Raw genomic sequence first — 25,902 nt, forward strand, 5'->3', positions numbered from 1 at the left:
AAAAACTAATGCCCGTTAGGGAAGGAATCTGCCGTCCTTACCCAATCTAGCCTACATGTGACTCCAGACCCACAGCGATATGTTGACCCTTAACTGCCCTCTGGGCAATAAACACTGACCTAACCAGCGATGCCCTCATCCTGTGATTGTGTTACTAATCAATCCTTTATCTGTGGGAAAATGCCCAACTCCTGCAGCTATCATCCCATGATGAGTGTCTCTGTTTTGCTCTGTCAGTGACTTCGGAGGCAAACTCTTTCCATCTTATATAACGCAGGACTACTGCTGATCCAGGAAATCCTGATTCAGGTCCCACCTGTCTCAGCATATCCGAACAGCTCGATCAACTATAACTACAACACTGCTTCCACCAAGGGGTCACAACTTCGGAATACCTCAGGGTCTTAACTAGTTTGTAGATCCATGAATGGCCAGCATGCTGGTCCACACTTATGGGCCAAGTATTACAGTGGTTTGACAAAGTCCTCAATTCTACTGCCTGCCATTAGGCATTTTGGGAGAATTTACAGGCTTAATGTTCACCTGTTTAGCCACATTGCAAAAGCATCTTCCAGGGGCAACACATCCTGGAGTGAGACTCAAACCTATAGATTCTGGACCAGAATTAGACCACCCACAGGGGGCATCAAAGCTCCTATTTTAACTCGTGTGTTCATTAAGATCATTTTCAGCTGACTGTTTTTGTATACATTTGGTGATATAATTTAAAGACTTTGTCAAAAGTTTCAAATGCTGCTTTTGAAATGGCATTTGATAATGGTTACTAAAATCAAAGATGCTTTATAAATCCACATCTGCTCTCTGGAGTGAGGTTGGAATGCACCTGTTTATGAAGTGTACAGTTTATATCTATGCTGCTGGTATGCTAACAGGGGAACCAGTGGTACAAATGGACTGGTAATTCAGAGGCCAGGTTAATCCTCTGGGGATTGCCCAAAACATCAATTCTCCTACTCCTCGGATGCTGCCTGACCAGCTGTGCTTCTCCAGTACCACACTCTCGACTCTGACGTCCAGCATCTGCAGTCCTCACTTTCTCCTAATGCTCTGGGGAGACAAGGTCAAATCCCACTGCAGTAGCTGATGGGATACCCTAACAACTATTGTTCACTTATTGAAAAACTAATCTGGTTCACTGATATCCTTTGCTGAAAATGTGTTGCTGGAAAAGCGCAGCAGGTCAGGAAATGAAGAAGGGCTTATGCCCGAAACGTCGATTCTCCTGCTCCTTGGATGCTGCCTGACCTGCTGCGCTTTTCCAGCAACACATTTTCAGCTCTGATCTCCAGCATCTGCAGTCCTCACTTTCACCCCACTGATATCCTTTACCCATTTTTTAAAAAAATCTATAGGAAATACATGAATTGGAAAAATTCTGGCACCATAAGTGTCAGAAAGTAATTTCAATAAACTGGTATTGGCCAAAACATACCACATCCTACATTAGTAACATCCATCACTCCTGATCAGGACTTCACACCAAAGAATCATTCTCTCTCTCACACACACACAGAGAGGTAATATTTCTTCTGTCTAGAGGCAGCTTCAAGCTAAAACAATGAAAATTTCAAATACGACGTGTTCAAATGCGTTGGGTTGATAAATACAATGAGATAATTTTATGATGGGAATAGGTTTATTACATATGGAACAATTACATGTTAATTAAGTTAATTACAATGCACAGGGAAAATAGCTCAGAACATATCCTTACACAAGCCAACCCTCTCTGTACACCCAACCCGACCTTTTCATTATACACCAGGCAGCTTTTTGTACAGTACTCTGCTGTGAAGCAACAGAGTTTACACTGCAGGATCTCTCGCTCCCGAGTCTGTAATACACAAGAGATACTTTACATGACATGAGAAAAACCTCAAATTTCTACTGACAGAGGACATATTCTGGACGCCCAGAAGATTCATAAATCTACTTTGTGGACCCTGAAAAATGATCTACTCAACAGGGGAGCCAAGTATAAATTACAAACATAATGCATTCATGTAGCCAGAGGATAAAAGCAGATCCCTGATGATTTCCAAATCAATGTTGATTATAATGTCTTGCGTTGGTCGCAGATTTCCTCTGAAGAACTGCTACCACATTATCTCCAGTCACTACCAGGATTTTGTTTCCCCTCTGAGCTCCATTTCCAAACCTGACAGCCAGCTCCATTCAAAATTTACTCACTCTTAATTTACATCTTGGTCAGAATAATGAAACTGACTGAACCTATCAGCTTTCTTCCTGCCCCTTGGTCAAAATGACCTGCAATACATCAAGGAAGAAAGGTGCAGGCGTGGAATACTTTGAGGGTGGTGTGTTATATGAATGTAGATATCTATACTGAAGAATTACTGACTGTAAAGGTTTTGAATTCACTAACAACATTTATAACATGTATTCCAGGATATGTACATGGTCAAATTAAAAGAGAATCTCTGTAAATCCATGCTCAGTTTTCCTATCTATACCCACTGAAGATGTCTGCTGGTCAGAGAAGTCTCTCAGTTCTTATGCGTATTCTTAGCATATGGCTCAGACAGGAACTGATAGTCCGTTTTGAATAACACAGTTCAATGTTTTGTTTTTCAAACTTGCTCCAAGTCATCTCCTGAACTTTTCCACTGTGCTGTCCTTTGCTCAAGGAAGGAAGAATGTAATCTTCTCCACTGGTACCACCAGCACACCAGCCAACAATCACCTGCTCCAATTCTGTTCCTTTGCTTCCTCCCTCGGTGTCATACCATCTAACTCATCACTTAAGGTTGTGAACAGGGAGAAGAAAATGCCATTTATTTCCTCAAATCCCTTTTCTTCCTCATTAACAAACAGTTCTCAGTTTGCACTTTAATATGGTCTTCAATTTATTTAATTTGAGAAAGATGACAAGACCTATACTAAAGATTTTTTGTATCCAAAACTAGATACTGTATATATTAAAACTACTGGTCCACAAGAGTAGTAGAGACTGCTTGTGGATAACCTAGGAGGTAATACTGAATACTTTAGTATGAGCCACAGTGTGTAATCATTGCCAGTCTGCGCTAACTAGATCCCTTTTAAGATTTGCTCTTCTTTTTCTCAAGACACTTTTACTTTTTTAACGGATAACTGGGAGCAAGTTAAAACAAACTTCAAAGCATATGGTCTCTCACTCAATGATTCAATACTGGAACACCATGAATGTACATCATGAATATTTCTGTGACATGGTGAAAATGTAGCTGATATGGGTTGCTGATGAATACTGAAACATCTTTCTACAGTTTCCACCCAATAGGCCAGGGGCCAAGGTGTCCTTGAGATAACTTGCTACAATCTTGCATACAATCTACAGCTACCTATCCATAGATCTATCCAGCCAAGATACTCTTCCAGAAAATTGTACATCATGTGCCCAAGTCCTTCATCGTATTGCATTGCCACCATAGATCTCCAAGACTAATTCTTTTGTTCCCAAAATATAACCCAAAATATAACTACTTAAAATACAAAGAGATGTATATTCTATGAAAAAACTGATTAAAATGGTTAATTGAAAGTGACTGCCATCTTTAAAACCCTCTCATTTTGCTCCAGAAGTTTTGCAGAACCCAATGACATTCTGAAATGAATACATTCCCATTGATATTCCCTAGTTTCCTATCTCTGGGGTCAGTTACAGTTACAAAACGACACAGATAATAGCAGGTTCCACCAAACCCAGACGAGTGTCAACTAGAACGCTGACAGCTACAATGAACAGTGGTCGACATTCATTTCTCAGAGCGGTGTGTGGAAGCCCATCTTGAAGGAGAAATAACATTCTCAATGGTGCTGCCTTCAAAGTAAACAGGTGGGTAGTTAAAAATGAGGGGGTTCCAATGTGCTGTAATCATTCCAATCTATCATCAAAGTGACTTAAAAACTGACTTGGGGGCATCATGGAACATCATCATCATCCTTGGACATCAATTCTCAGCCTTTGCATCTCTATCACTCCATATTATGGGACCCATAATGATGTTTCCGAAAACCTATCCATTCCTTCTAGCTCTCTTACATCACCTGTCCTTTGGATTTCATTGCAATGACAGAACCTCGTGAAAAACTCAACTGATGGAGTAACTGCTCCAGGTGATTACTTAATGATGAACATTATTGGGAGTGAACTTTTAATAAAACATTGGTGGGGGGAGGGGATGGTGTAAAGTTTGATAAATTGAAAGAAAGAAATTAAATCCTATTTAGAAACAGAATTAAACTTTTAAAAGATGTGTATTTGAACAGATTGGAAAAGTTGCCTTGTGAAATTACCTCCTCCAGCACCTGGTATGCATTACAGTCACATCTTTCAAGTCAGTTCAAAATTTTAAGAACAGGTTAATTATATAGACATGTGCTTGGAACAGCAACTAACTTGGTTAAATGTAAATAGGGGTTCAGTCTCCAAAACAAATATCCCAGCGTTAGCTATTCCCAAGGATTTTCTCATATCGCTTTGTTTTAAATTGAATTCAAAAGGTGATGGACTTTCAACAAATGACCAATCCAAAGTGGGGACACGATGGAAATGCCACAGGATTTATAGATTTTGAGAGGCTTCCTACACGGACAGGTACAATGCAGGGTATATATGTACATACAGATGAAGTGCAGGCATTTAGTGATAAGTTTTGTGGTAGCAACATCTCATTCAGGAACATAGGACACCTGCCAGACGATAATGTGACTTCGTTCTGCCTTGGAGAGAGCCGGTCTTATTCCATCTGGCAAGCTTTCCTCTGTCTCATCATCCTCACCATCACCTATACAGAAAGAGAGCAACTGAGTGAAACTCTAAAACATAAAGAATAAAGAGGAAACAGAAGGGGATAATCATAGAATCCCTACAGCGTGGAAGCAGGTCATTCAGCCCACTGAGTCCACACCGACCCTCCAAGAACATCCCACCCAGACCCACCCCCTACCCTATCCCTGTAACCCTGCATTTCCCATGGCTAATCCACATAGTCTATACACCTCTGGACATGATGGACAATTTAGCATGTAATTCGCACACCTCTCTGGACTGTGGGAGAAAACTGGAGCACGTAGAGGAAACCCACGCAAATACAGGGAAAATGTGCAAATTCTGTACAGAGTGTCGCCAAGGCTGGAATTGAACCTGGGTCCCTTGTGCTATGAGGTAGCAGTGCTAACCACTGAGCACTGTGTTGCCATTGGGGAGGCTGTGGGCAACAGCTGGAGCACACAGGGGACAAAGGTAGATTTGTAAAGCGTTAAACCTCAATGAGAGAGTATTAAGTCTGAACATGATTTGACCAATTCCAAGTCAAATGAAAGCTAGTGTCATTTAAACCAAATTTACTAAATCTCAATGAGAAATAGTAATATGGAGTTTGTAAGACATTGTAGGCGTGAGGTTTAGATATATGTGCTCAACAATAGAAGGGTATTAATGCAACTAACCTGCACTTCTGCTCATTGGAAACTCAGTTCCACAGTACTGTCAATCACACTGTGACAATTGCAAAATGTCTCCAATACATTTCCCTCTACCACACAGTACAAGTGCAAATTGCACATTATTTTAAAGATAACCATAATAAAAGGACTTGCATTATAGACCTGAAGAATATACTTTCTTTCCAGCTTGCAGCTCTATCAACAAGGCGTTCTCATGTTGATATCAAGTCTACAAGATATTCCTGAAGTACAAATTATAATGGTTTGCAAATTTTGAGTTAACCTGTGTTTAAACAGTATGGATAGAAATTTGATACACATATCCCAAGATGACATTATTAATAGCCATTTGTAGCATTTTTTTAAATGCACTCATGGGACAGGTTGCTCCTTAAGAAGGTAGAGGTAAGCGCTGCAGTCCATGTCTTGTGAATTGACCCACAATGCCCTCAGGGAGAGTTTGACCCAGCGACAGTGAAGGAATGGCGATATACTTCCAATTCAGAATGGTGAGTGGCTTGGAAAGGATCTTGGAGACTGTGTTTCTATGTACATGCTGCCCTTCCCCTTCAAGGTAGGGGATTTGAAAAGTGCTGAGGAGCCTTGGTGAGACTGTCTTTTTAACTTTGCTGCTTGTTTTTTCTGACCTATGGTTATATTGTGACAGCTGTAATGTAACTGGTTTTCCTTCATTCCTCTATTCTGTTACTACGGATTGTACCAAGGATGGTGCTCCAAGTGGCAAGCTATAATCTTTTCACTGTACTTATTTGAGTACATGTGACAACAAAGCTAATTCAATTCAATTTCTGCATGCATTTGTAGATAGTACATACTGCTGCTACTGAGTGTTGGCCGTGGAGGGAATGGATGCTTGTGGCTGTGGTGCCAATCAAGTGAGCTGCTTTATCCTGGATGGTGTGGAACTTCTGGGGTGTTGCTGGGGTTTGTTGATCATCAGGCAAGTGGGGAGTACTCCATCACACTCTCGCTTGTGAGCCCTGTAGATGGTGGACAGGCTTTGGGGAGTCAGGAGGTGAGTTACTCACTGCAGTATTGCTAGTCTCTGACCTGCTCTTGCAGCCATAGCATTTATATCAGAACCAATTAGATCCATGCTTAATAAAAGAGTGAAGTGTTAAAGGTTTCCATCGAATTGAAGTAGGAGAGAAGATGAGGGTTAGCACGGGTTATGTGCACGATGGCATACCAAGGTTAAAAAACTGTGTAGGTTGGCAGGAGAAAGTGAGCAGCTGGTCAGTGTAGGGTGAGTAAGTAAAACCAAATGGACAGAATCATGTGGATGAGAGGAGGAGTTAGCAGGAGGGTTAGAACAAATGGAGAAGTGGAGATTCTCTAAGCAGTCAGGTTTGGCTTACCGATCCTGAAGTCAATGTAGCCCTCTCCTCCGCTGAGCACTAAGACAGGTTGCAGCTTTCTCTCTTCTTGCTCAGGGGCTGTTGGTCCTGGATTCTCTGTGGGACTGTCCAACACGCTGCCATTCAATGTTGCCAGAACATTACCTATGAGCAAAGACACAAACAGCACTGAATGTACAACCCTCAAATACATACACAATAACTTGCTTCTTTTAGTATCAGTCACAGGTGGTTCAGAATTTTCCCATATTGGTTTTGCGCCAGAGGAGGAAGTGCGTTAGGTAGCGACCGGCTCTCCCCTCAAGCCCCTCAGCAGCAGGGGGACTGGCTGGATGACCCATCAATCAGCTCATTAAAAGCCAAGGAGGAGGATGAGGAGCAGGAATCCCATCCTCTCCAGTACTTGGATACCACGTCACCGAAGACTGGATCCCAAAATCCACCGGTCAAGGCTGACTCCAAGGGTGATGGAAAGGAAACCGGAGTTCAGAAATTGACCTATCACAGGGTCTGATTCACTGTGGGAGGATAGTCAGGGGCAAGGACAGGGAATTGGCTTCCTGAGCTCACAGCTTTGCACCTCAAATCCAGGCAAATTTGCCATGAATCAGAGAATCCCTACAGTGCAGACAGAGGCCATCTGGCCCAACGAGTCTGCACTGACCCTCCGAGGTGCATCCCACCCTATTCCCGTAAGTCCACTTTACCATAGTCAACCCACCTAGCCTGCACATTGCTGGACACTGAGCAATTTCCCAGGGCCAAACCACCTAAACTGCACAGCCCTAAGACTGTGGGAGGAAACTGGAGCACTTGGAGGAGACCCACACACACAGGGGAAGAATGTGCAAACTCTACATAGACAGTTACCAGAGGCAGGATTTGAACCTGGGTCCCTGACATTGTGAGGCAGTAGGGCTAACCACTGACAAACACTACCATACCACCGACAAGTCTGAAAACTAGTGACCATTCTCGCCTACCGAGGAGTGTTTGAGGAGATGGCAAGTTAAGGTCCTTAAGTGGCCACTAATTAACTAGTTAAAGACCTTCATCACTAGTGAGTCGAAGGTCACCCATGGATCTTCCTGTCCAACAGTCAGCAGTGGAGAAACTGGATCCTTCCCAGAGCAAACTCACCTGCTTATAAACCCTTCACAATAACTCCAGAAAGAGAAAATTACCAACCCAATGTCTGCCAGGTCAGAAATGGTGAAGCTGAATTCCTGGGTTTGCTTTTAATGTTCAGGGAGATGAGAAGCGGGCACATCACCAGCCTCCCGTCTACCCAACTTTGAGGATCTTATTCTAAGTTCACAAGGCAGGATAATTAGCAAAGGGATAGGCCCCTGAGTCACCCATCCGAGACTGGGAGAGCATTTGGCTGGGGGAGTGAGGTGCAAAATTTCAGAACATTATCTGTCACGCAGTGCATTAATGAGCTCAGCTTTCCTGTGGGAACGGAAAACAAAAGGACAGTGTACTTAAAAAAAAAAATTAAATTGTGGATGTTTCAAGCGGTGGCCATCACGATGTAAAGACCATAAAACCATAACATTTAGGAACAGAAACAGGCTATTCAGCCCATCAAGCCTGCTCTGCCATTCATTATGATCATGGCTGTTCTGACAATCTGCTTTCCTGCCTTTCCCTCATATTTCTTCATTCCCTTACTCAAAGAAAACATTTATCTCAGCCTTGACTATATTTAGGTGACCAAGCTTCAACAGTCCTCTGTGATAAAGAATGCCACAGATTTATGATCCTCAGGAGGAGAAATTCCTCCTCATCTCTACCTTAGGGTAACCCCTTACTCGGAGATTGTACCCTCTGGTTCCAGACTCTCCCACAAAGGGAAACAACCTTTCTGCATCTTCCCTCTCAAATCCCCCAAGAATCTTGAACGTTTCTATAAGGTCATTTCTCATTCTTATTCCAATGGGTACAGGCCCAATATACTAAACCTCATGTTAAGAGACATTCCCTTCATACCTGGTATGTACTGATCGAGCCTTCTCTGGATTGCCTCCAAAGCCAGTAGCTTTAGGGACCCAAAACAGTTCAGTATTCCAGCTCAGGTCTGACTAATGTCTTGTGTCGTTTTAGCAAAACCTCCACAAGCCATTCCCTTTGGAATAAAGACCAACCAACATTCCAAACACCTTCCCTATTACCTGCTGAACTCAGATACTGGCCTTTATGCACAAGGACTGTAGAAAAGGAAAGGTCCCTTGGTCAAGGTGCTTTACCTGGCACAGACGCAAAGAATTTGACTGCGTCCCGATGTCCATGGAAACAGAGCTGAGCTTGAGCCATGGAACAATATGGGATGAAGCTGCCAATGGAGGCTTTGTCACTGCTCTCGTCTGCGTACACACGAATCACTCCGCCAGGACGGTTTCCTTCACTGCCAGTTGGTGAGGTCTTATTGGCTGCAGAAATGACAACAGGAAGACCAAGTCAGGAGCTAGTTTTTGCCAAGTGGAGAACGCAACAGGCCCGCAGTACAATGTAACCTGTCTTTGTACCTCTGCTATTAAAATATAAGCCACTAAACTCACAGTGTGCCCGGTCACCAGTTCACTTGAATGTTGACTATGTGCTCCATTTCAAACTTAGAATTCCAAAAAATCCAGCAACTATTTCACAAACATAAAGGGCATGTCAAAAAAAGACGATCTGCAGCAGTGGTTTTGTTTTAATTCATTCAGATGTGGGAGTCGCTGGCTGTGCCCAGCATTTATTACCCGTCCCTAGTTGCCCCTTGAGAAAGTGGGGGCGAGCTGCCTTCCTGAACCGCTGCAGTCCATGTGCTGTAGGTAGATCCACAATGCCCTTAGGAAGGGAATTCCAGGATTTTGACCCAGCAACAGTGAAGGAATAGTGATACATCTCCAAGTCAAGACGGTGACTGGCCTGGCGGGGAACTTGCATGTGGTTATGTTCCCATATATCTGTTGCCCTTGTCCTTCTAGGCAGTGGGGTCATGAATTGGGAAGGTGCTGCCTAAGGAGTCAATAGAGCTGTAAACAATAATCTGTAATTTTACAATTCTCCTTAAACTGGAGACTGCACTTTAGGGAGCAGCCAATTCGTCATAATTGTTCAAGAATGGACTGTAGGATAAACTGGGTAACTCGTTAGTCTAACGACTTGTATTTTCAGTGGACCATAGGACTACTCTCTCATCACAGGGATGACTGGGGGTTGTATAACCTGGAGGGTCACCATACCTCAGGCGAAGGGAGAGACTGAGAAGGGAGGGTCCTTCATGGTTACCTCAGCCTGTGCGGGAATCAAACCCACGATGTTGGTGTCACTCTGCATCACAAACCAGCCGTCCAACCAACCAAACTCACCGACCATCCCCTCCACTGGCTGGACAGTTCATTGCAAAAATAGTGGATAGAGTAAGTTTTCAGAAGGAGTTTGATAAGGTGTCTGACAAAATGCTTATTAAAAAAAAAATTCAGACATGAGGATAGGAGGAATTGTAGCAATGTGGGTGGAAATTTTGTTAATGGGCAGGGAAGAGTTGGTGCAAATGTTTGCTACTCAGAGTACAGGAAGAGTGGAACTAGGGTAAACTAGGGTAGAATCAGATTTGGTTATAACAGACATGTTTGATGGAAGAAAGTTCATTAATTTAATCCATATCAGTAAAATTATGTTAAATGAAATAAGTAAACAAAGAGATGCATGACCAGGAAAATATCAGATGTAAATTATTGGTAACTATCTTCTATAACTGACTCAATAAATTTTCTCAAGAACATTGCGATATACAGGTTTCACTGTAATGTTAAACACAGTTATCTAAAACAGCACAGCTCACACACTAAACATGCAACATGCAAACAGATGGCAGAAAATCCCCAGAGTACAGCAACTTCAAAACAGCTATCACTCCTTATTCAGCACTGCATGCAGTCAGCTGAGGAAACATCCCCAAACTTTACAAGGACACTGGGTTCTCAAATCTCCTTTACCCTTGGCACTTGTTAAGGGAGTCTGAGAGATACAACTGCCTGAACATTGTTAATTGTTCCTAGGAGGGAGTGGTGGGACATGGAGGCAGTGATGGTATCAGGTAAATATTTCTGCCAACGTCTTTGATCAAAGAAAAGACAAACACTATCCATCCTCAATGCTGTTGTATCTTCGCAGGATCAATGAGGGAGCCTGGATATCTATAGAAAACCTGCACAATCCATCTGCTTCACAAAACTGCACTTCAGCACGTGATAGAAAGCCTTAAACGATCCAATTGCTTCCTGAAGTTTGGAGATGCTCCTTTTTGAAAACACTATCCAATCTTAAAAAGTACATAAAATGCAGTTAACACTAGAACTATGAAGTCCTCCTCAGCCAGCACCAGCAGAGTTTGTGCAGTGTAAAAGGCTAGCAAGTCTGCTTGCTCCCTCAACTCTGGCCTTTACCCCATACCACCCCTCTCTGCCCCTTCTCCCAGTGTTATACAACGTGAGAAACATTGCCCTGAGAGGAGGCAGCGTGCTGGAACTGCTAAATGTAAACCTACGCCCTCCTGCGACATAAAGAACTTTTCCAAGTGTCTGACCAGACTAGAATGTAGGCAGGAGTTCATCCCTTTCACCCAGGAGCCAAACCCAACACCAATATATATGACATCAGCCAGTGTACAGGGAATTGTGGGTTACCCTGGCCACTGCTGAAGACCACACGCATGTCCAAATACAACTGTTCTGTTGTGGCCTTTCAAATACAGTTTCTTTTTTGACAACAGAGTTCCTCAGTTTTCTGCAAATCGGGGTAAGATGGAACCTTGGCCTAATGTCTTAAAAACAAGTACAGCACAAATGACAAAGTAGCTCTCCTCTTTGTTCCACATTAGAGAGCATATCAGTAAGTGACCCCTTCCAAAGATTGAGGGGTCAAATACAGATTATGGGCTCAATTAACCCACAACCCTCTAACCCTGGGCTGATTGCACTGCCTCACTGAGAGGATATTCTGTCCACAGAGAAAGATAAAATCAAAAGGCAATAACAAATCTGTGCAGAGTTAGGAGATATAGCTGCTGGTTAGATAAAGTTACCTCACTGACATTCTGGAGGGGGTTGTTAAGCAAAAGCAAAACTCTCTGAAAAACTGAGTGATCGAAGGGAAAAGGTCACAGGAAGATCTTGGATTGAAAGTTTTCTCATGCAAAGGAAGCGTTTCCCAGAGATTATAGCGGGAAAAGAATCTCACATCACAAAATTCCAAGATTTCCTTCTTAAGCTAAAATCTATTAAATAGTTCCGATATATTCATGAGAAACAGAGGTCTAAAATCAGATTTCACGACTGCTCAATGCTAACACTAATGATAGATTTATTAGTATTGTTAAAGAAAAGGCTGCAAACTGCACCTTTGTGAGTTGTGTTGAAAGATGTGTCAGTACACTGATAAAGGCTAGACAGTCATTAAGCTTCAGGATGAGGAATGCAATATTTCTGCTGTAGGAGCTCAATGGCATGGACTAGATTTCTGCTTCAATGAGTTAATGCCCTAAACCATCCATTCATTAACATTTTACTATCATAATCGTTGCTTCCCAGGTATTCCTCCTGCCAATCTATCTGGACCTTTATCCATCAAGGCAGTGAGGGGAACTGTTTACAAGCCTCTTCCCGTATTGCTGTTGGGCCTACAAACAACACATCATCACGGACTGATGTTCACCCTCAAGAGAAGCTCTCCTCCTCTATTGTACTACTTTACCCAGAAACACTTGGTTAAACTCAGGAACTCGGCATAGAGAATGAGACACAGGGAGAAGTTCAAGCCCCACATGGTTTAACAAAACTACCACTCAATGCACTATGTACAACCATGTTAACCGACCTGCAGGTCTCTCTACACAATGGAAACTGTTTTAACTGCAATGAACCAAATCCTACTTCACTCAGCAAGAAAGAGGGTGTATATTCCTTGGCTCCTTCCTTTTCTCACATCATATGGTATCAGTCGGCAACACTGTTCAAAACCACACCAGGTTCCACATGCCCGTTAATAATATGTTACTCTCAGACACCACCACCATTCCTCACAATCCTTCTACTGTCACACTCCTGCCCAGACCCATTACTATGAGTGGGGGATGGGGGGGTGCAGAGATCCTCTTCAATTGTACATTGGACAGACTGAAACCACAACATTTGGTTCCCGACACAACTGCATTCCATAGCCACTCATACCATCCCTCTTTCCTGGAGGCAGAAGGAGGTGAGCTTCCAACCCCATTTTCACTTCTTACTACGACTGCCTACTTCAACCTCTGTAACATGGGTCGGACTCCAGTCCTGCTTCAGCTTATCAGCTGCTGAAGCCCTCATCCATGCCTTCAGTATTTCTAAAACTATTCCAATGCTCCCTTGGCCAGCCTCTCTCATGACAGGCACATTAGCTCAACCAAATCCATAGCAGGTGCAGTTCATCAGTCATTCCCATGCCCGTCCCAGAAATACCTTAACTTTAAAATTCCCATATTTGTTTTTAAAATCACTCCTGGACCTCCCCTGTCTTCTGTTACCTGGAATTCCTTCCCTATGGCATTGTGGGTCTACAGTGCAGCTCACCACCATCTCAAAGCCAACCAGGTTGGGTAATAAATGCTGGCACAGCCAAGGTCACAAGTGTCCCATCAGTGAATTAAAAACAAACCTTTCTCTAGTCAGATAAGCTCTCTGTTTTCCTCCAATTTTCACCTTTTGTTCTCAACCACTGGCATCTGTTTTGCTATCTGGAATAGACCCAGAATATTGGAATTCCCTTCATAAATCTCTCCAACTCTCTACAGCTTTAAGAGGTACCTACTATGTACATCTTTGAGCAAACACTTGGTCACTGTCCCTAATAATTCCTGATGCGGTTTACGCTCACATCTGTTGGACAACCCTCTTTGTCCCGAGCGCATTTCACTATGGCATAGGCAATGTATAAATGCAAAATCATTGTAGCTAGTGCTAGCCTGCAATGACCTGACAGGACAAATATGGAGGCCCTTGCTGTTTTCTTTTAAGAAATAGTAACATAGTAAAAGCATATCCCATAGTTCAGCTCTATTACTCATTCGGTGGGGAAAGGCTGTCCGAATTACTAACAACTTCACCTGGACAGGAAAATGAAAAACAGGACCTGGGCAAAGCGACTGAATTAAAGCGAGAGAGATTCTACAGGATACTCTGGTCTCCTTTCCATCGGAAGGATGTTGTTGAACTTGAAAGGGTTCAGAAAAGATTTACAAGAATGTTGCCAGGGTTGGAGGATCTGAGCTAAAGGGAGAGGCTAAACAGGCTGGGGCTGTTTTCCTTGGAGCGTCAGAGGCTGAGGGGTGACCTTATAGAGGTTTGTAAAATCATGAGGGGCATGGGTATAATGAATAGCTAAGGTCTTTTCCCCAAGGTAGGGGAGTCCAAAACCAGAGGGCATTGGATTAGGGCGAGAGGGGAAAGATTTAAAAGGGACTTAAGGGGCAACTTTTTCACGCAGAGGGTGGTGTGTCTATGGAATGCGCTCCCAGAGGAAGTGGTGGAAACAAAAAAAACTGGAGATGCTGGAATCCAAAGTGGACAGGCAGAAGGCTGGAAGAAGACAACAAGCCAGGCAGCATCAAGAGGTGCAGAAGTTGACATTTTGGGTCTAACCCTTCTTCAAGACGGAGGGTGTGTGGGGGGAGCTGCAGATAAATGGGGTGGCGGGGGCAGAATGGTGAATTGGGGATAGGTGAAGACAAGTAGAGGGTACGTCCTGGTTGGTCAATGAAAGGAATAAATCCAGTTGGTGGCAGGGAGCAGTGGAAGGGAGGGGGACTGGTGGGGAAGGGAGTTGGGGGATGTGGAGGGAGGTTATTTGAAATTGGAGAACTCAACGTAGAGTCCTCCGGGCTGGAGGGTGCCCAGGTGGAAGATAAGATGCTGTTCCTCCAGTAGGAGCTATGGTTTGTTTTGGCAACGGAGGAGGCCAAGGATGGTCATGTCGGAAAAGGAGTGGTCGGTGGAATTGAAATGGGCGGTGATGGGGAGGTCCGGTCGGGTCCCTGTGGACCTGGCTGTGATGCTCAGTGAGCCATACCCTAAGTTTACATTCAGTCTCCCCGATGAAGAGAAGACCACAGTGGGAGCACCTAATGCAGTGAAGTAAGTTGGAAGAGGGGCAGGTGAACCTCTGTCTCACCTGGAAGGACTGTTTGTGGCCCTGAATGGAGGTGAGAAGGGTTTTGCATCTTTTCTAGCTGCAGGGGAATGTACCTGGGGGTTCGGTGGCAGGAGTGGCGTGAACCAGAGACTGCCGGAGGGAACGGTGCTTGTGGAAGGCTGAGAGGGGTGGGGAGGGCAAGGTGCTCTTGATGGTGGGGTCTGTTTGGAGTTGGCAGAAGTATATGAGGATGATGCGTTGGATGCAGAGACTGGTGGGGTGGTAGGTGAGGACAATGGGGACTCTGTCTTTATTGCATTGGGGTGGGAGGAGGTTTAAGAGGAAGTAGTGGAGGCTGGTACAATTACAACATTTCAAAGGCATCTGGATGGGTATATGATTAGGAAGGGTTTAGAGGGATATGGGCCAAGTGCAGGTAAGTGGGGCTAGATTAATTTAGGATATCTGGTCTACATGGATGAGTTGGAGCAAAGGGTCTGTTTCCGTGCTGTACATCTCCATGACTCTACTCCTATTCAGTCATGAAGGGGCATCCAGCCAAGTCAAGAGGATGAAAAGGGCTTTAGTTATGGCTTCTTCTTGAAACCAGTTGCTCCCTTCAATTCACAGAAACAGCTCAAAGCCAATGACTTTACTTCACGGCTGCTACTGGTGCTACTCTGAACTGGTTACTGGTGGTGCACTGGGGTGTCCAGGTCACATCACCGCTTCCACTCACCTAGACAGAGAACGTCTGCCTAACCAGGAGCACAGGAGCCTCGAGAAACACAGAAATAAAAGGGCAGTGAATTCAAACGTCAGTCATGCCAGAATTCCCATCCACTGGTAGGGAAACAGATGCTCTCCACACCATAACAGACTCGGAGCCATCGTTATCTTTATTATTCAGAGGATGCAGGCATCACTGGCTAGGCCAGCATTCCCTGCTTATCCTTAATTGCCTGGAGACCAGTTATGGGTCAGTCACATTGCTGTGGGTCTGGAGTCACAGTTTGACCAGACCACATGGTAGCTTCTTTCCTAGCGGACATTCGTGAACACATGGGATTTTCCTGATAATCGGCCACAGTTTTATGTTCATCATAAGACCCTTAATTCCAGATTTTTATTAAATTCAAATTCTACTATCTGCTATGGTGGGATTTGAACCCAGGTCCCCAGAACGTAACCTGGATCTCTGGATTAACAGTCAAGTGTGAATACCACTAGGCCATTCCCCTTTGTATGACTGGGGAAAGTGCACATTACAACATGTTCACTCTTCTCAGATGCGACTGGAATCCTCTGGCCAAAACTGTAACATTCTACTTGGCTGTCACTGAGAAAAATGTGTACTGAATCTCTTAGCGATATTAAACAGAGTCTGGTGTTTGGCTAATCTGACTGTCTTCTCTATTTTGCATGATACTCAATGTCATGAGTAACTACAACAGCGTTGTAACTTCCAATGCTAAATAGATCACAATGAACTGAAAGACCACTTCCTGATGCTTGACTGATTTCATTTCAATTGAAACCTTTGGAAGTTGGTATTGGGATCAATAATACGACATGAATCAAAACAAGCCTCAGGCTGCGACTGGTTGGATTTGCCGGAAACATTTTCCTAAAAAAGAATTGGCTCACCTTTTCCACGTTAGCCAGAAGACACAACAAAATTTAATTTCACATTTAAATTGTGAGCAAGAAAGGCTACGATTTTCCACCATCCCCTGCCACATGGTTAAAAATAACAACACAAGATGTTTGGTTTTGTATGAAGAACACGTCACAAAAAAATGAGTGCACAATCCACAATTTGACAAATGAAAAGCAAGCAGGATGTGTCAGATGTGATGGAGAAAATGATTTATAGCCAAAACAAAGCAATCAGCTCTTGAATTTTAACTTACCCCTGAACCCCAGCAGTTGACCTCGGTGCAAAACTACAGCTGGAGGAGGGAAGGCAGGAGAGAAAAAAAAAGATTCAGAGAGAGGAAAGGGAGGAGAGGAAGGTTAGGGGGCAGTCAATGCAGGACCATTGATGGCAAAGCCAAAGGAATAAAGGTTGAAACTGAAAAAGACGGGCACACTGATTGCAAACTTTACTCTGCATCACACACATTCCAAATAAATACATGCTCCTTAAATAACCTGTCGCTGAGATGTATTTTTCGGTCACAGCTATCACTTAGATCACTGGACCAGAGACAATGGACGAATGGTCTTAACTGTCACTTTGGTCTCATGGTCTTAACTGTCATATGGCCTCAACTGTAACTTTGGAAGTTTATTAAAAAGATACAAATCTGTCCAACATAACCCAGTGAATTTCAGTTACCTGGTCAGGTACCACACGATACAGAGATCTCTGGGCTATTCTGAACCTTTGGGAGAAAGAAGGGTAAACAGCTGAGGTTTACAGTCATGATCACCACCCGGAGGCCCCTGCAGGATGTCAGCATATGTTCCTGTTTCTCCAAGTCAGGATCAGACTTGTCTGTGATCTCCCTTCCCACCCTGCAGAACAGTTGCCTACTGGCATGTGCCTTTTAGACCCTCACACATCAACTTGGTCACATGCCAAAGAGTGGCCAGTTCCAAACATGAGGAAAGAGTGAAGACCTTCAGGAGAGGAAGAGGCGAAGAGAAAACAAGGGAGAAACTAGCAAGAGAAAAGGCTTAAACAAAACTTATTACAAAGCATAGTCAAGTCTGTGAACAAAGCAAACTTGGTAAAAGCACACATTTCCATTCCATTCTCTTACATTCCAAATATTAATGCAGACATACAATTCTAGTACACCATCACAAAACTAGATCCCAACACTTCCTGTCTAATTCCAAATGAAGATGCTATTCTTCATGGTTAATATAATGTTATGAGCTTCTAATTTTAAAAGGCTGCTCCTCGTCTGAATTTTAATTTGAACCACGAAGTGAACTCTACAGATCTCCATCCTTACCACCTTCACCTCTGGTTTGTTAAAACCTCATGATACACCTGTGTTTATAGATCCATTCAGGAAAAAAAAATTCCAGGTTCCAATAAAACTGCAGTAATTATGGTCTTTGATGTGCAAATTGTCCATAGAATTCAAAGAGCTATCACAGAATTTAGCGGACTAGTCAGTATTAAGGTTTCATAGGATTGCGCTCATTAGACAGAATAACAGACACCAACAAATACATTGAAGCTCGAGTTAAGATGATTTTCATGAATTGTTCAATCCTCATTAATGGTTTACACGTCAGCTGAACCATTTTGATCAGATTTTGTTCCATTCTGTTTCATCTCTCCAACTGACCTTAAGACTGTGTAATCCCTGTACATTCTGAAAATAACAGCCTTTTAAATCAGAAGGTGAAGATTTATTTGCCTGTTATGTTGTATCTGATATTGGATGCCAGTGATATTACAGGGCTCTGCTCTTTCATTACAGACACCCTCTGCTCCAAAGCACTCATCTTTCCACAGAATATACCACAGAATATTTAACCCTACCCCTCTTGTATTGTCAATTGACATTATAGTTCTCAAGATTTCTGTTAAATGTAATTCTTATACTTTTATTTAAAGAAAGCACTGAATATCTGCACATTTAGCCTGAATATTTAACTATTCATTAATGTTGCCTCACCACCTTTAATTAATATCACTGATCTAAGATGGTTTCACCATTGACCAACTACAACACACTCGACAATCAGCCTTCTGGTGCTGGTAGGGAACAAACAAAAGAATTCTTGACAAATGAATGATACATTCTTCCCATTTTATCCAGACTGAGCCATACTTTGAACAAATCCACTGTCAACCTGTCACTCAGAAATATCCTCTCCATTTCAATAAGATGATGGGATTCGAAGAACCGCCCATCAAACACGCCAGTCACAACCAAAGTGGGTACTGCAAGCTGTTAACGTTTCAGACGTTGTAAGGCTTCATTACAACTGCTGCACATCACATGTGCAAATCACTAAATGTAAAATACACATGTTCACAAAGCCTGCAAATACACACACACACAGACGCATGCATTTGCAAGTTGCATTAACTAATCAACATGGCTCAAACTTCATATTTTTTGCTGAAAAGCTGCTTTAAAATCTCAATTCACCAAAGGGATATTAGTACATGCTAGTTGTTAAAAGATGAACAATGATTCTGAATAGGTATAGCTAAATATGAACTAATATAATTGCTGTAAATAGTATTTTATTCAAAAAAAGGCTGATTTGAGAGATTAAGGATACCTGACTGAATCAGTTACCCTGGTCTCAGTGTAATGTACAACTGATGGATCCAATATTGATAAGGAAATAATAGCAACTATCTTAGTAGGTGCTGGTGTTGCAATCTATTACAAAACCTAATGGCATATTAGTCTTTAATCAGAAGAGGAGCAGTGAAGACATGCTTCAATTGTATAGGAGCTTGGTTGGACTGCACCTGGAGTGCAGTTTTGGTCTCCTTTACTCAGAAAAGACACCATCATGGAGGGAGTACAATGAAGGTTCACTAGAGTTGTTCCTGCGTTGGCAGGACTGTTCTATGGAGAGAGGTTGGGTAAAACAGGCCTGTATTCTCAAGAGTTTCTAAGCATGAGAGGTGATCTCAAAAACTTAGAAAATAATTCAAGGGATAGACAGGGTAGATGTAGGCGAGATGTTTCCCATGGTTGGGGGAGTCGAGAACTAGAGGCTAAAATAAGCCATTTAGGTATAAGAGAAAAGATTTTTTTTTATTTTTTACTCAGAGGGTTATCAGCCTTTGGAACTTTTCACCACAGAACAGAGTGGAATCCTAATCTTTGAATGTGTTTAAGGACGTGATCGATAGTTTTCAGATTATCGATGGTGTATAGGGTGATTGATGGGATGGGTAGAAGACATTGGAGTGTTCGACCAATGTGATTGTATTAAAAATCAGGGAGACTCGATGGGCTGTAAAGCCTACACCTCTGTTTTTACATGAATTGGCGAAGGAAGAGATACTCCATCAATGACAGATACCAACTGTGGGCTGATTTTGCAGCTAATTTCACAAAAAACATCATTGTTAACTGCCCGGAGAGTCTCATACAGTTTCTGTATGAGAGTTTAATGCAGGTACTGTATATGTATGTTAATTATCCATTAAATGTGGCACAGGAGCTGAAACTTGGCAGATAATGAAATGTAACATGAACGTGTCAATAACTGCCTAATTACCCCTCTGGTTCAAAGCATATGGTGTCACATCTTCTTAGGTTGATGTTGGAGATTTTTAATAGAGCAAACTTGAAATGTGTTTTACACTTTTGTGTTGTTTCTTGTTCTCTCTGTCCCAGTGAAGTAGTTGACGCTACTTAAGTAAATGCTTTTAAAGCTAAGATAGACTTTTTTTAAACAATAAAGAAATTAATGGATAAGTGGAGCGGAGGCCACAAAAAGATCAGCCATGATCTTATGGAATGCTGGAGCAGGCTCAAAGGACCCCCCAGTGTCAAGAGTGTGGGGCTGGAAAAGCACAGCAGGTCAGGCAGCATCCGAGGAGCAGGAGAATCGACGTTTCAGGCAAGAGTCCTTCATCAGGAATGAGGCTGGGAGCCTTGGGGATGGAGAGATAAATGGGAAGGGTGGGCCTGGGGGAGGAAGGTAGCTGAGAGTGCAATAGGTGGATGGAGGTGGGGGTAAAGGTGATAGGTCAGAGGGGAGGGTGGAGCGGATAGGTGGGAAGATAGATGGACAGGTGGGACAGGTCATGAGGGCGGTGCAGAGTTGGAAGGTTGGAACTGGGATAAGATGGGGGGGGGGAGGGGAAATGAGGAAACTGGTAAAATCCACATCGATGCCCTGAGGTTAGAGGGCCCTGAGGCGAAAGATGAGTTCTTCCTCCAGGCGTCGGGTGGTTAGGGAGCGGCCACGGAGGACCAGCATGTCTTTGGCGGAGTGGGAGGGGGAGTTGATGTGCTTGGCCACCGGGCGGTGGGGTTGATTGGTGCGGGCGTCCCGGAGATGTTCTCTGAATCACTCTGCAACTAAGTGTCCTGTTTCCCCAGTGTAGAGGAAACCACATCAGGAGCAATGACATATGGAAGTGCAGGTGAAGCTTTGATGGATGTGGAAGGCTCCTTTGGGGCCTTGGACAGAGGTGAGGGGGGTGGTGTGGGCACAGGTTTTGCAATTCCTGCAGTGGCAGGGGAAGATGCCAGGACAGGAGGGTGAGTTGGGGGGGGGCATGGACCTGACGAGAGTCGCGGAGGGAATGGACTTTATGGAAAGCGGATGGGGAGGGGAGGGAAATATCTCTCGGGTGGTGGGGTCCGTTTGTAGGTAGCGGAAATGGCGGAGGATGATGCGATGGGTGGGTGGAAGGTAAGGACCAGGGGTGTTCTGTCCTTGCTACGTTTGGTGGGGTGGGGATTGAGGGCAGAGGTGCGCGAAGTGGATGAAATGTGCTGGAGAGCATCATCGACCATGTGGGAGGGGAAATTGCAGTCTTTGAAGGAGGCCATCTGGTGTGTTCTCTGGTGGAACTGGTCCTCCTGGAGGCAGAGTGGGAGGAGGTGTAGTCTAAGTAGCTGTGGGAGTTGGTGGGTTTATAGATGTCCATGTTGAGTCGACCACCGTTGATGGAGATGGAAAGGTCCAGAAAGGGGAGAGAGGTGTCTGAGATGGTCCAAGTGAACGTAAGGTCGAGGTGGAATGTGTTGGTGAAGTTGATGAACGGGGAGAACATGCAAACTCCACACAGTCAGTCGCCTGAGGCGGGAATTGAACCCGGGTCTCTGGTGCTGCGAGGCAACAGTGCTAACCACTGTGCCACCGTGCCGCCCACTTTTTTTAAAACTCAATGTCGGTGCCATTGCGTCAGCTTTTACTGCCCAATGATTACACTGAGATGGTCCAAGTGAACGTAAGGTCAAGGTGGAATGTGTTGGTGAAGTTGATGAACTGTTTAACCTCCTCATGGAAGCACGAGGTGGCGCTGATACAGTCAGCAATGTAGCGGAGGAAAAAGGTGGGGGATGGCGCTGGTGTAACTGCAGAAAATGGACTGTTCCACGTAACCGACAAAGAGACAGGCATAGCTGGGGCCCATGTGGGTACCCACAGCTCTACCCCTTTCCTCTGGAGGAAGTGGGAGGATTCAAAGACGAAATTATTGAGGGTGAGGACCAGTCCAGCCAAACAAATGAGTGTGTCAGTGGAAGGGTACTGGTGGGAGTGGCGGGAGAGGAAGAAACAGAAGGCTTGGAGGCCTTGGTCATCGCAGATGGAGGTGTATAGGGACTGGATGTCCATGGTGAAGATGAGGCATTGGGGGCCATTGAAATGAAAGTCTTGGAGGAGGTAGAGGACATGGGTGGTGTCCCCAACATATGTGGGGAGTTCCTGGACAAGGGGGAATAGGACAGTATCAAGGTATGTGGAGATGAGCTCGGTGGGGCAGCAGCAGGCCATGACGACAGGTTAGCCAGGGCAGTCACACTGGTGAATCTGGGCCGGAAGGTAGAACCAGGCGGCATAGGGTTCCTAAACTATGAGGCTGCTCTCTGATGGATGTGGAAGGCTCCTTTGGGGACTTTGATGGAAGTGAGGGGAGAGATGTTTTTAAAGATGGATGTGGAAGGCTTTGTTTCTCTGATGGATTCCTCTGCATCGGGGAGACAGGACACCTAACATTTCCGGGACAGCCGCACCAACCAACATACCCACCCACCCCCACCCCAGTCCATCCCATCCCCATCCCCATCCCCATCCCGACAAATTCGACTCCCCTCCTATCTGTCCATCTTCCTTCCCACCTATCTGCTTCACCCTCCTCTCTGACCTATCACCATTACCCCCACCTCCGTCTACCTATCACACACTCAGCTACCTTATCCCACGCCCCACCCCTCTCCCATTTATCTCTCCACCCCCTGGCCCACAAGCCTCATTCCTGATGAAGGGCTTATACCCGAAAATGTCGATTCTCCTGCTCCCCGGATGTTGCTTGACCTGCTGTGCTTTTCTAGCTCCCCACTCTCGACTCTGATCTCTACCATCTGCAGTCCTCACTTTCTCCTCAAAGGTCCAGATGGCCTACACTCCTGCTCCTAGTTCTCATACTCTCTCTTCTAATCCAATCTTTTGTCCCCTTTTCTTGCTTTTCCTCCTATATCTGGTTTGATGCTGAAATTAACCCACTTCAATTCATCCTCGTTCTCCAACTGCCCTCCACTTCTCAATCCTTAATTCACATTGTCTTTTATTCATTCACGAAAGGGGTGTGTTGATGTAAGGACAGAGTTGATCCCCATCCCTAGCTACCCTTGAACTGAGTGGCTTGCTAAGTCACTTCAGAGGGCAATTAACAGTCAGTGACATTATTCTGGGTCTGCAGTCCCATGTCGGAGACAGCAGTTAAGGATGGCAGATTTCACTTGTTAATGGGCATGAATGGGGCATTATTGACAATCGACGACAGTTCTCACAGTCACCATCACTGAGACTAGCTTCATATTCAATATTTTTCTTTTACTGAATCTAAGTTTCTCCCGTTTCTAAAATGGGATTGAACACTTGACCCTGGGGAAACGGTCTAGGCCTCTGAATTATTAGTCCAGCGACACTGTCGCTATATCAGCATCTTCACACGAAGGAGAGCGATATAGTCGGTTCCATCATTTTCAAGTTCCAGTTGCATTCCCTGTGCTATTACCAGTTCCCACTTCTGGCTTCTTACAAGAAGAAACAGTTTTGCGCTTACCAACTTGGGGAAGTCCGGCTTCAGAAGATTCCAGCTCAAGAGAACCCTGCATTACTGAACATCATTGAGTGATACAGCACTGAGAAGGTACCTCAGCCCATCAAGTCTGTGCTGATCTATCTACATGAAGCCAACTTTCCAGCACTTGGCCCATTGCCCTGAATATTACATGCACTCATCCATGTCCTTTTTATACGTTTGGGAGGTTTTTTCCCCTGTACCAGCCTCCCAGGCAGTGCATCCCAGATTCCCACCACCCTCTGGGAGCAAAAGGTTTCCTCAAACCCCCTGTGCACACCCTGCCCTCACCTTACAATTACCAATGTGTAAGATGTGCAGGTGACCTAGCCTGCATTTGTATTTGTGAGTTTGTATAACAAGTAAATATTCAGAAGCTGAAATAACTCATCGGGTGAAATTATTCAGTCACATATCACTGGATGAGATTTAATTCCAATGTTAGATTAGCTTCCATTGACCAAACTTGAAGTATGATTTTCTCCACATGCTGCAGCTCTCTGTTAATAGCTAATAGCCATATTCATTCCATTTGGTTTTTGAATTTCATCAGAGAAGCACTAAATGTTATGCAAATTTTACAGTCTATATTTAATTGGTAATTTGTATATGACAACAGCATTACCTTTTCCTCATTAGGTCCCTGCATTTGTTTTTTTTATCACCTCTGGATATCTAGTTGCTGAATAAGTCAGTAAATGTTGCTGCACTTTTAGACCATCCTCATATAAACACCCATCCCAACAATTATTTGTAAAAACTATATTAACAGTCTCGGGTGTGGCAGAAGATACGTTATGGGCTGTGATTTTGTCACAAAGGGCTCTAATATTTAATAGCAGAATTTAGACTTTCAATTATCAAACCTATTGGAAGCACAATCTCGGGGCTCAGTGTGTGATAATGAGTACAGCACGCAAGTGTAGCATTAAACAATTTCCCATAAATATAAAATTACAAATTCATGCAGTCAAAGGATGTGTTCTCTTGAATATTTAAACTTTTTTTAGACTCATTCGGCAATAGCAAATAAATTAGCTTCTATATATTTCAATCTCTGATCAAAATGTCCACACAACAAAGATCATCACCAAGATTCACTGGTGTCCGTTTTTTTGTGGTAATGGTCTAGTGTACCAAGTTATTTATAGACTGAGTTATTCATGTCAAACAGTAAAGACCCATTATTAACCTGGCCAAACTTTGTTCACTTACTTTCTGTCAATGGGATAGAGATAACCACTCCATTTCCTGTCCCCACCCAAAGGCGGTTTCCACCAATTAGCAAAGCTGTGATTCGCACAAAAGAGAATCCCAATTTGCCGGTACCTGCCAATCAAAGCAAGAGATTCCAGAATTAATCAAAGATATAAAGAGTGGCATGAGATGTACCAGCTCATAAGAGTACACAAGACAGAGGATCATTATAGAGATCTACAGCATAGAAACTGACCATTTGGTCCAACTCAGCCATGCCAATCAGAGATCCTAACCTAATCTAGTCCCATTTGCCAGCACCTGGCCCATATCTCTCTAAACTCTTCCAATTCATACACCTATCCAGATGCCTTTTAAATGTTGTAATTGTACCAGCCTCCACCATTTCCTTTGGCAGCTTATTCCATACATGCATGACCCTCTGCATGGAAAAGTTGCCCCTTAGGTCCCTTTTAAATCTTTACCCTCTCACCTTAAACCTATGCCCTCTAGTTCTGGACTCCTCTACCCTCGGGAAAAGACCTTGTCTATTTACCCTATCTATGCCCCTCATGATTTCATAAACCTCTATAAGGGGTTAAGAATCAACCATGTTGCTGTGGGTCTGGAGTCACACATAGGTCAGACTGGGTAACGGACAGTAAACTTCCTTTCTGAAAATGTGTTGCTGGAAAAGCGCAGGAGGTCAGGCAGCATCCAGGGAACAGGAGAATCGACGTTTCGGGCATAAGCCCTTCTTCAGGAATGAGGAAAGTTTGTCCAGCAGGCTAAGATAAAAGGTAGGGAGGAGGGACTTGGGGAAAGGGTGTCGGAAATGTGATAGGTGGAAAGAGGGCAAGGTGAGGGTGATAGGTCAGACGGGGGTGGGGGCGGAGAGGTCGGGAAGAAGATTGCAGGTTAGGAAGGCAGTGCTGA

The 25,902-nt window shown here is 43.9% G+C and overlaps 1 protein-coding gene across 1 annotated transcript in view; it reads right to left on the reverse strand.

The window, feature by feature from the left end:
* Positions 1 to 1,638: 1,638 nt before the first annotated feature.
* mapk8ip3 (mitogen-activated protein kinase 8 interacting protein 3) overlaps positions 1,639 to 25,902 on the reverse strand; it is a 179,866-nt gene continuing 155,602 nt past the window's right edge. The window contains exons 30-34 of the mRNA XM_043711093.1: positions 24,985 to 25,098; positions 16,925 to 16,963; positions 9,101 to 9,283; positions 6,852 to 6,995; positions 1,639 to 4,811 (exon numbers count right to left, since the gene is read on the reverse strand). Of these exons, the coding sequence (XP_043567028.1) occupies positions 4,696 to 4,811; positions 6,852 to 6,995; positions 9,101 to 9,283; positions 16,925 to 16,963; positions 24,985 to 25,098 (596 nt within the window). The 3' untranslated portion in view covers positions 1,639 to 4,695. The remainder of the gene's footprint in view (positions 4,812 to 6,851; positions 6,996 to 9,100; positions 9,284 to 16,924; positions 16,964 to 24,984; positions 25,099 to 25,902) is intronic.

Source organism: Chiloscyllium plagiosum, chromosome 21, assembly GCF_004010195.1.
Source record: "Chiloscyllium plagiosum isolate BGI_BamShark_2017 chromosome 21, ASM401019v2, whole genome shotgun sequence".
Taxonomy (NCBI): domain Eukaryota; kingdom Metazoa; phylum Chordata; class Chondrichthyes; order Orectolobiformes; family Hemiscylliidae; genus Chiloscyllium; species Chiloscyllium plagiosum.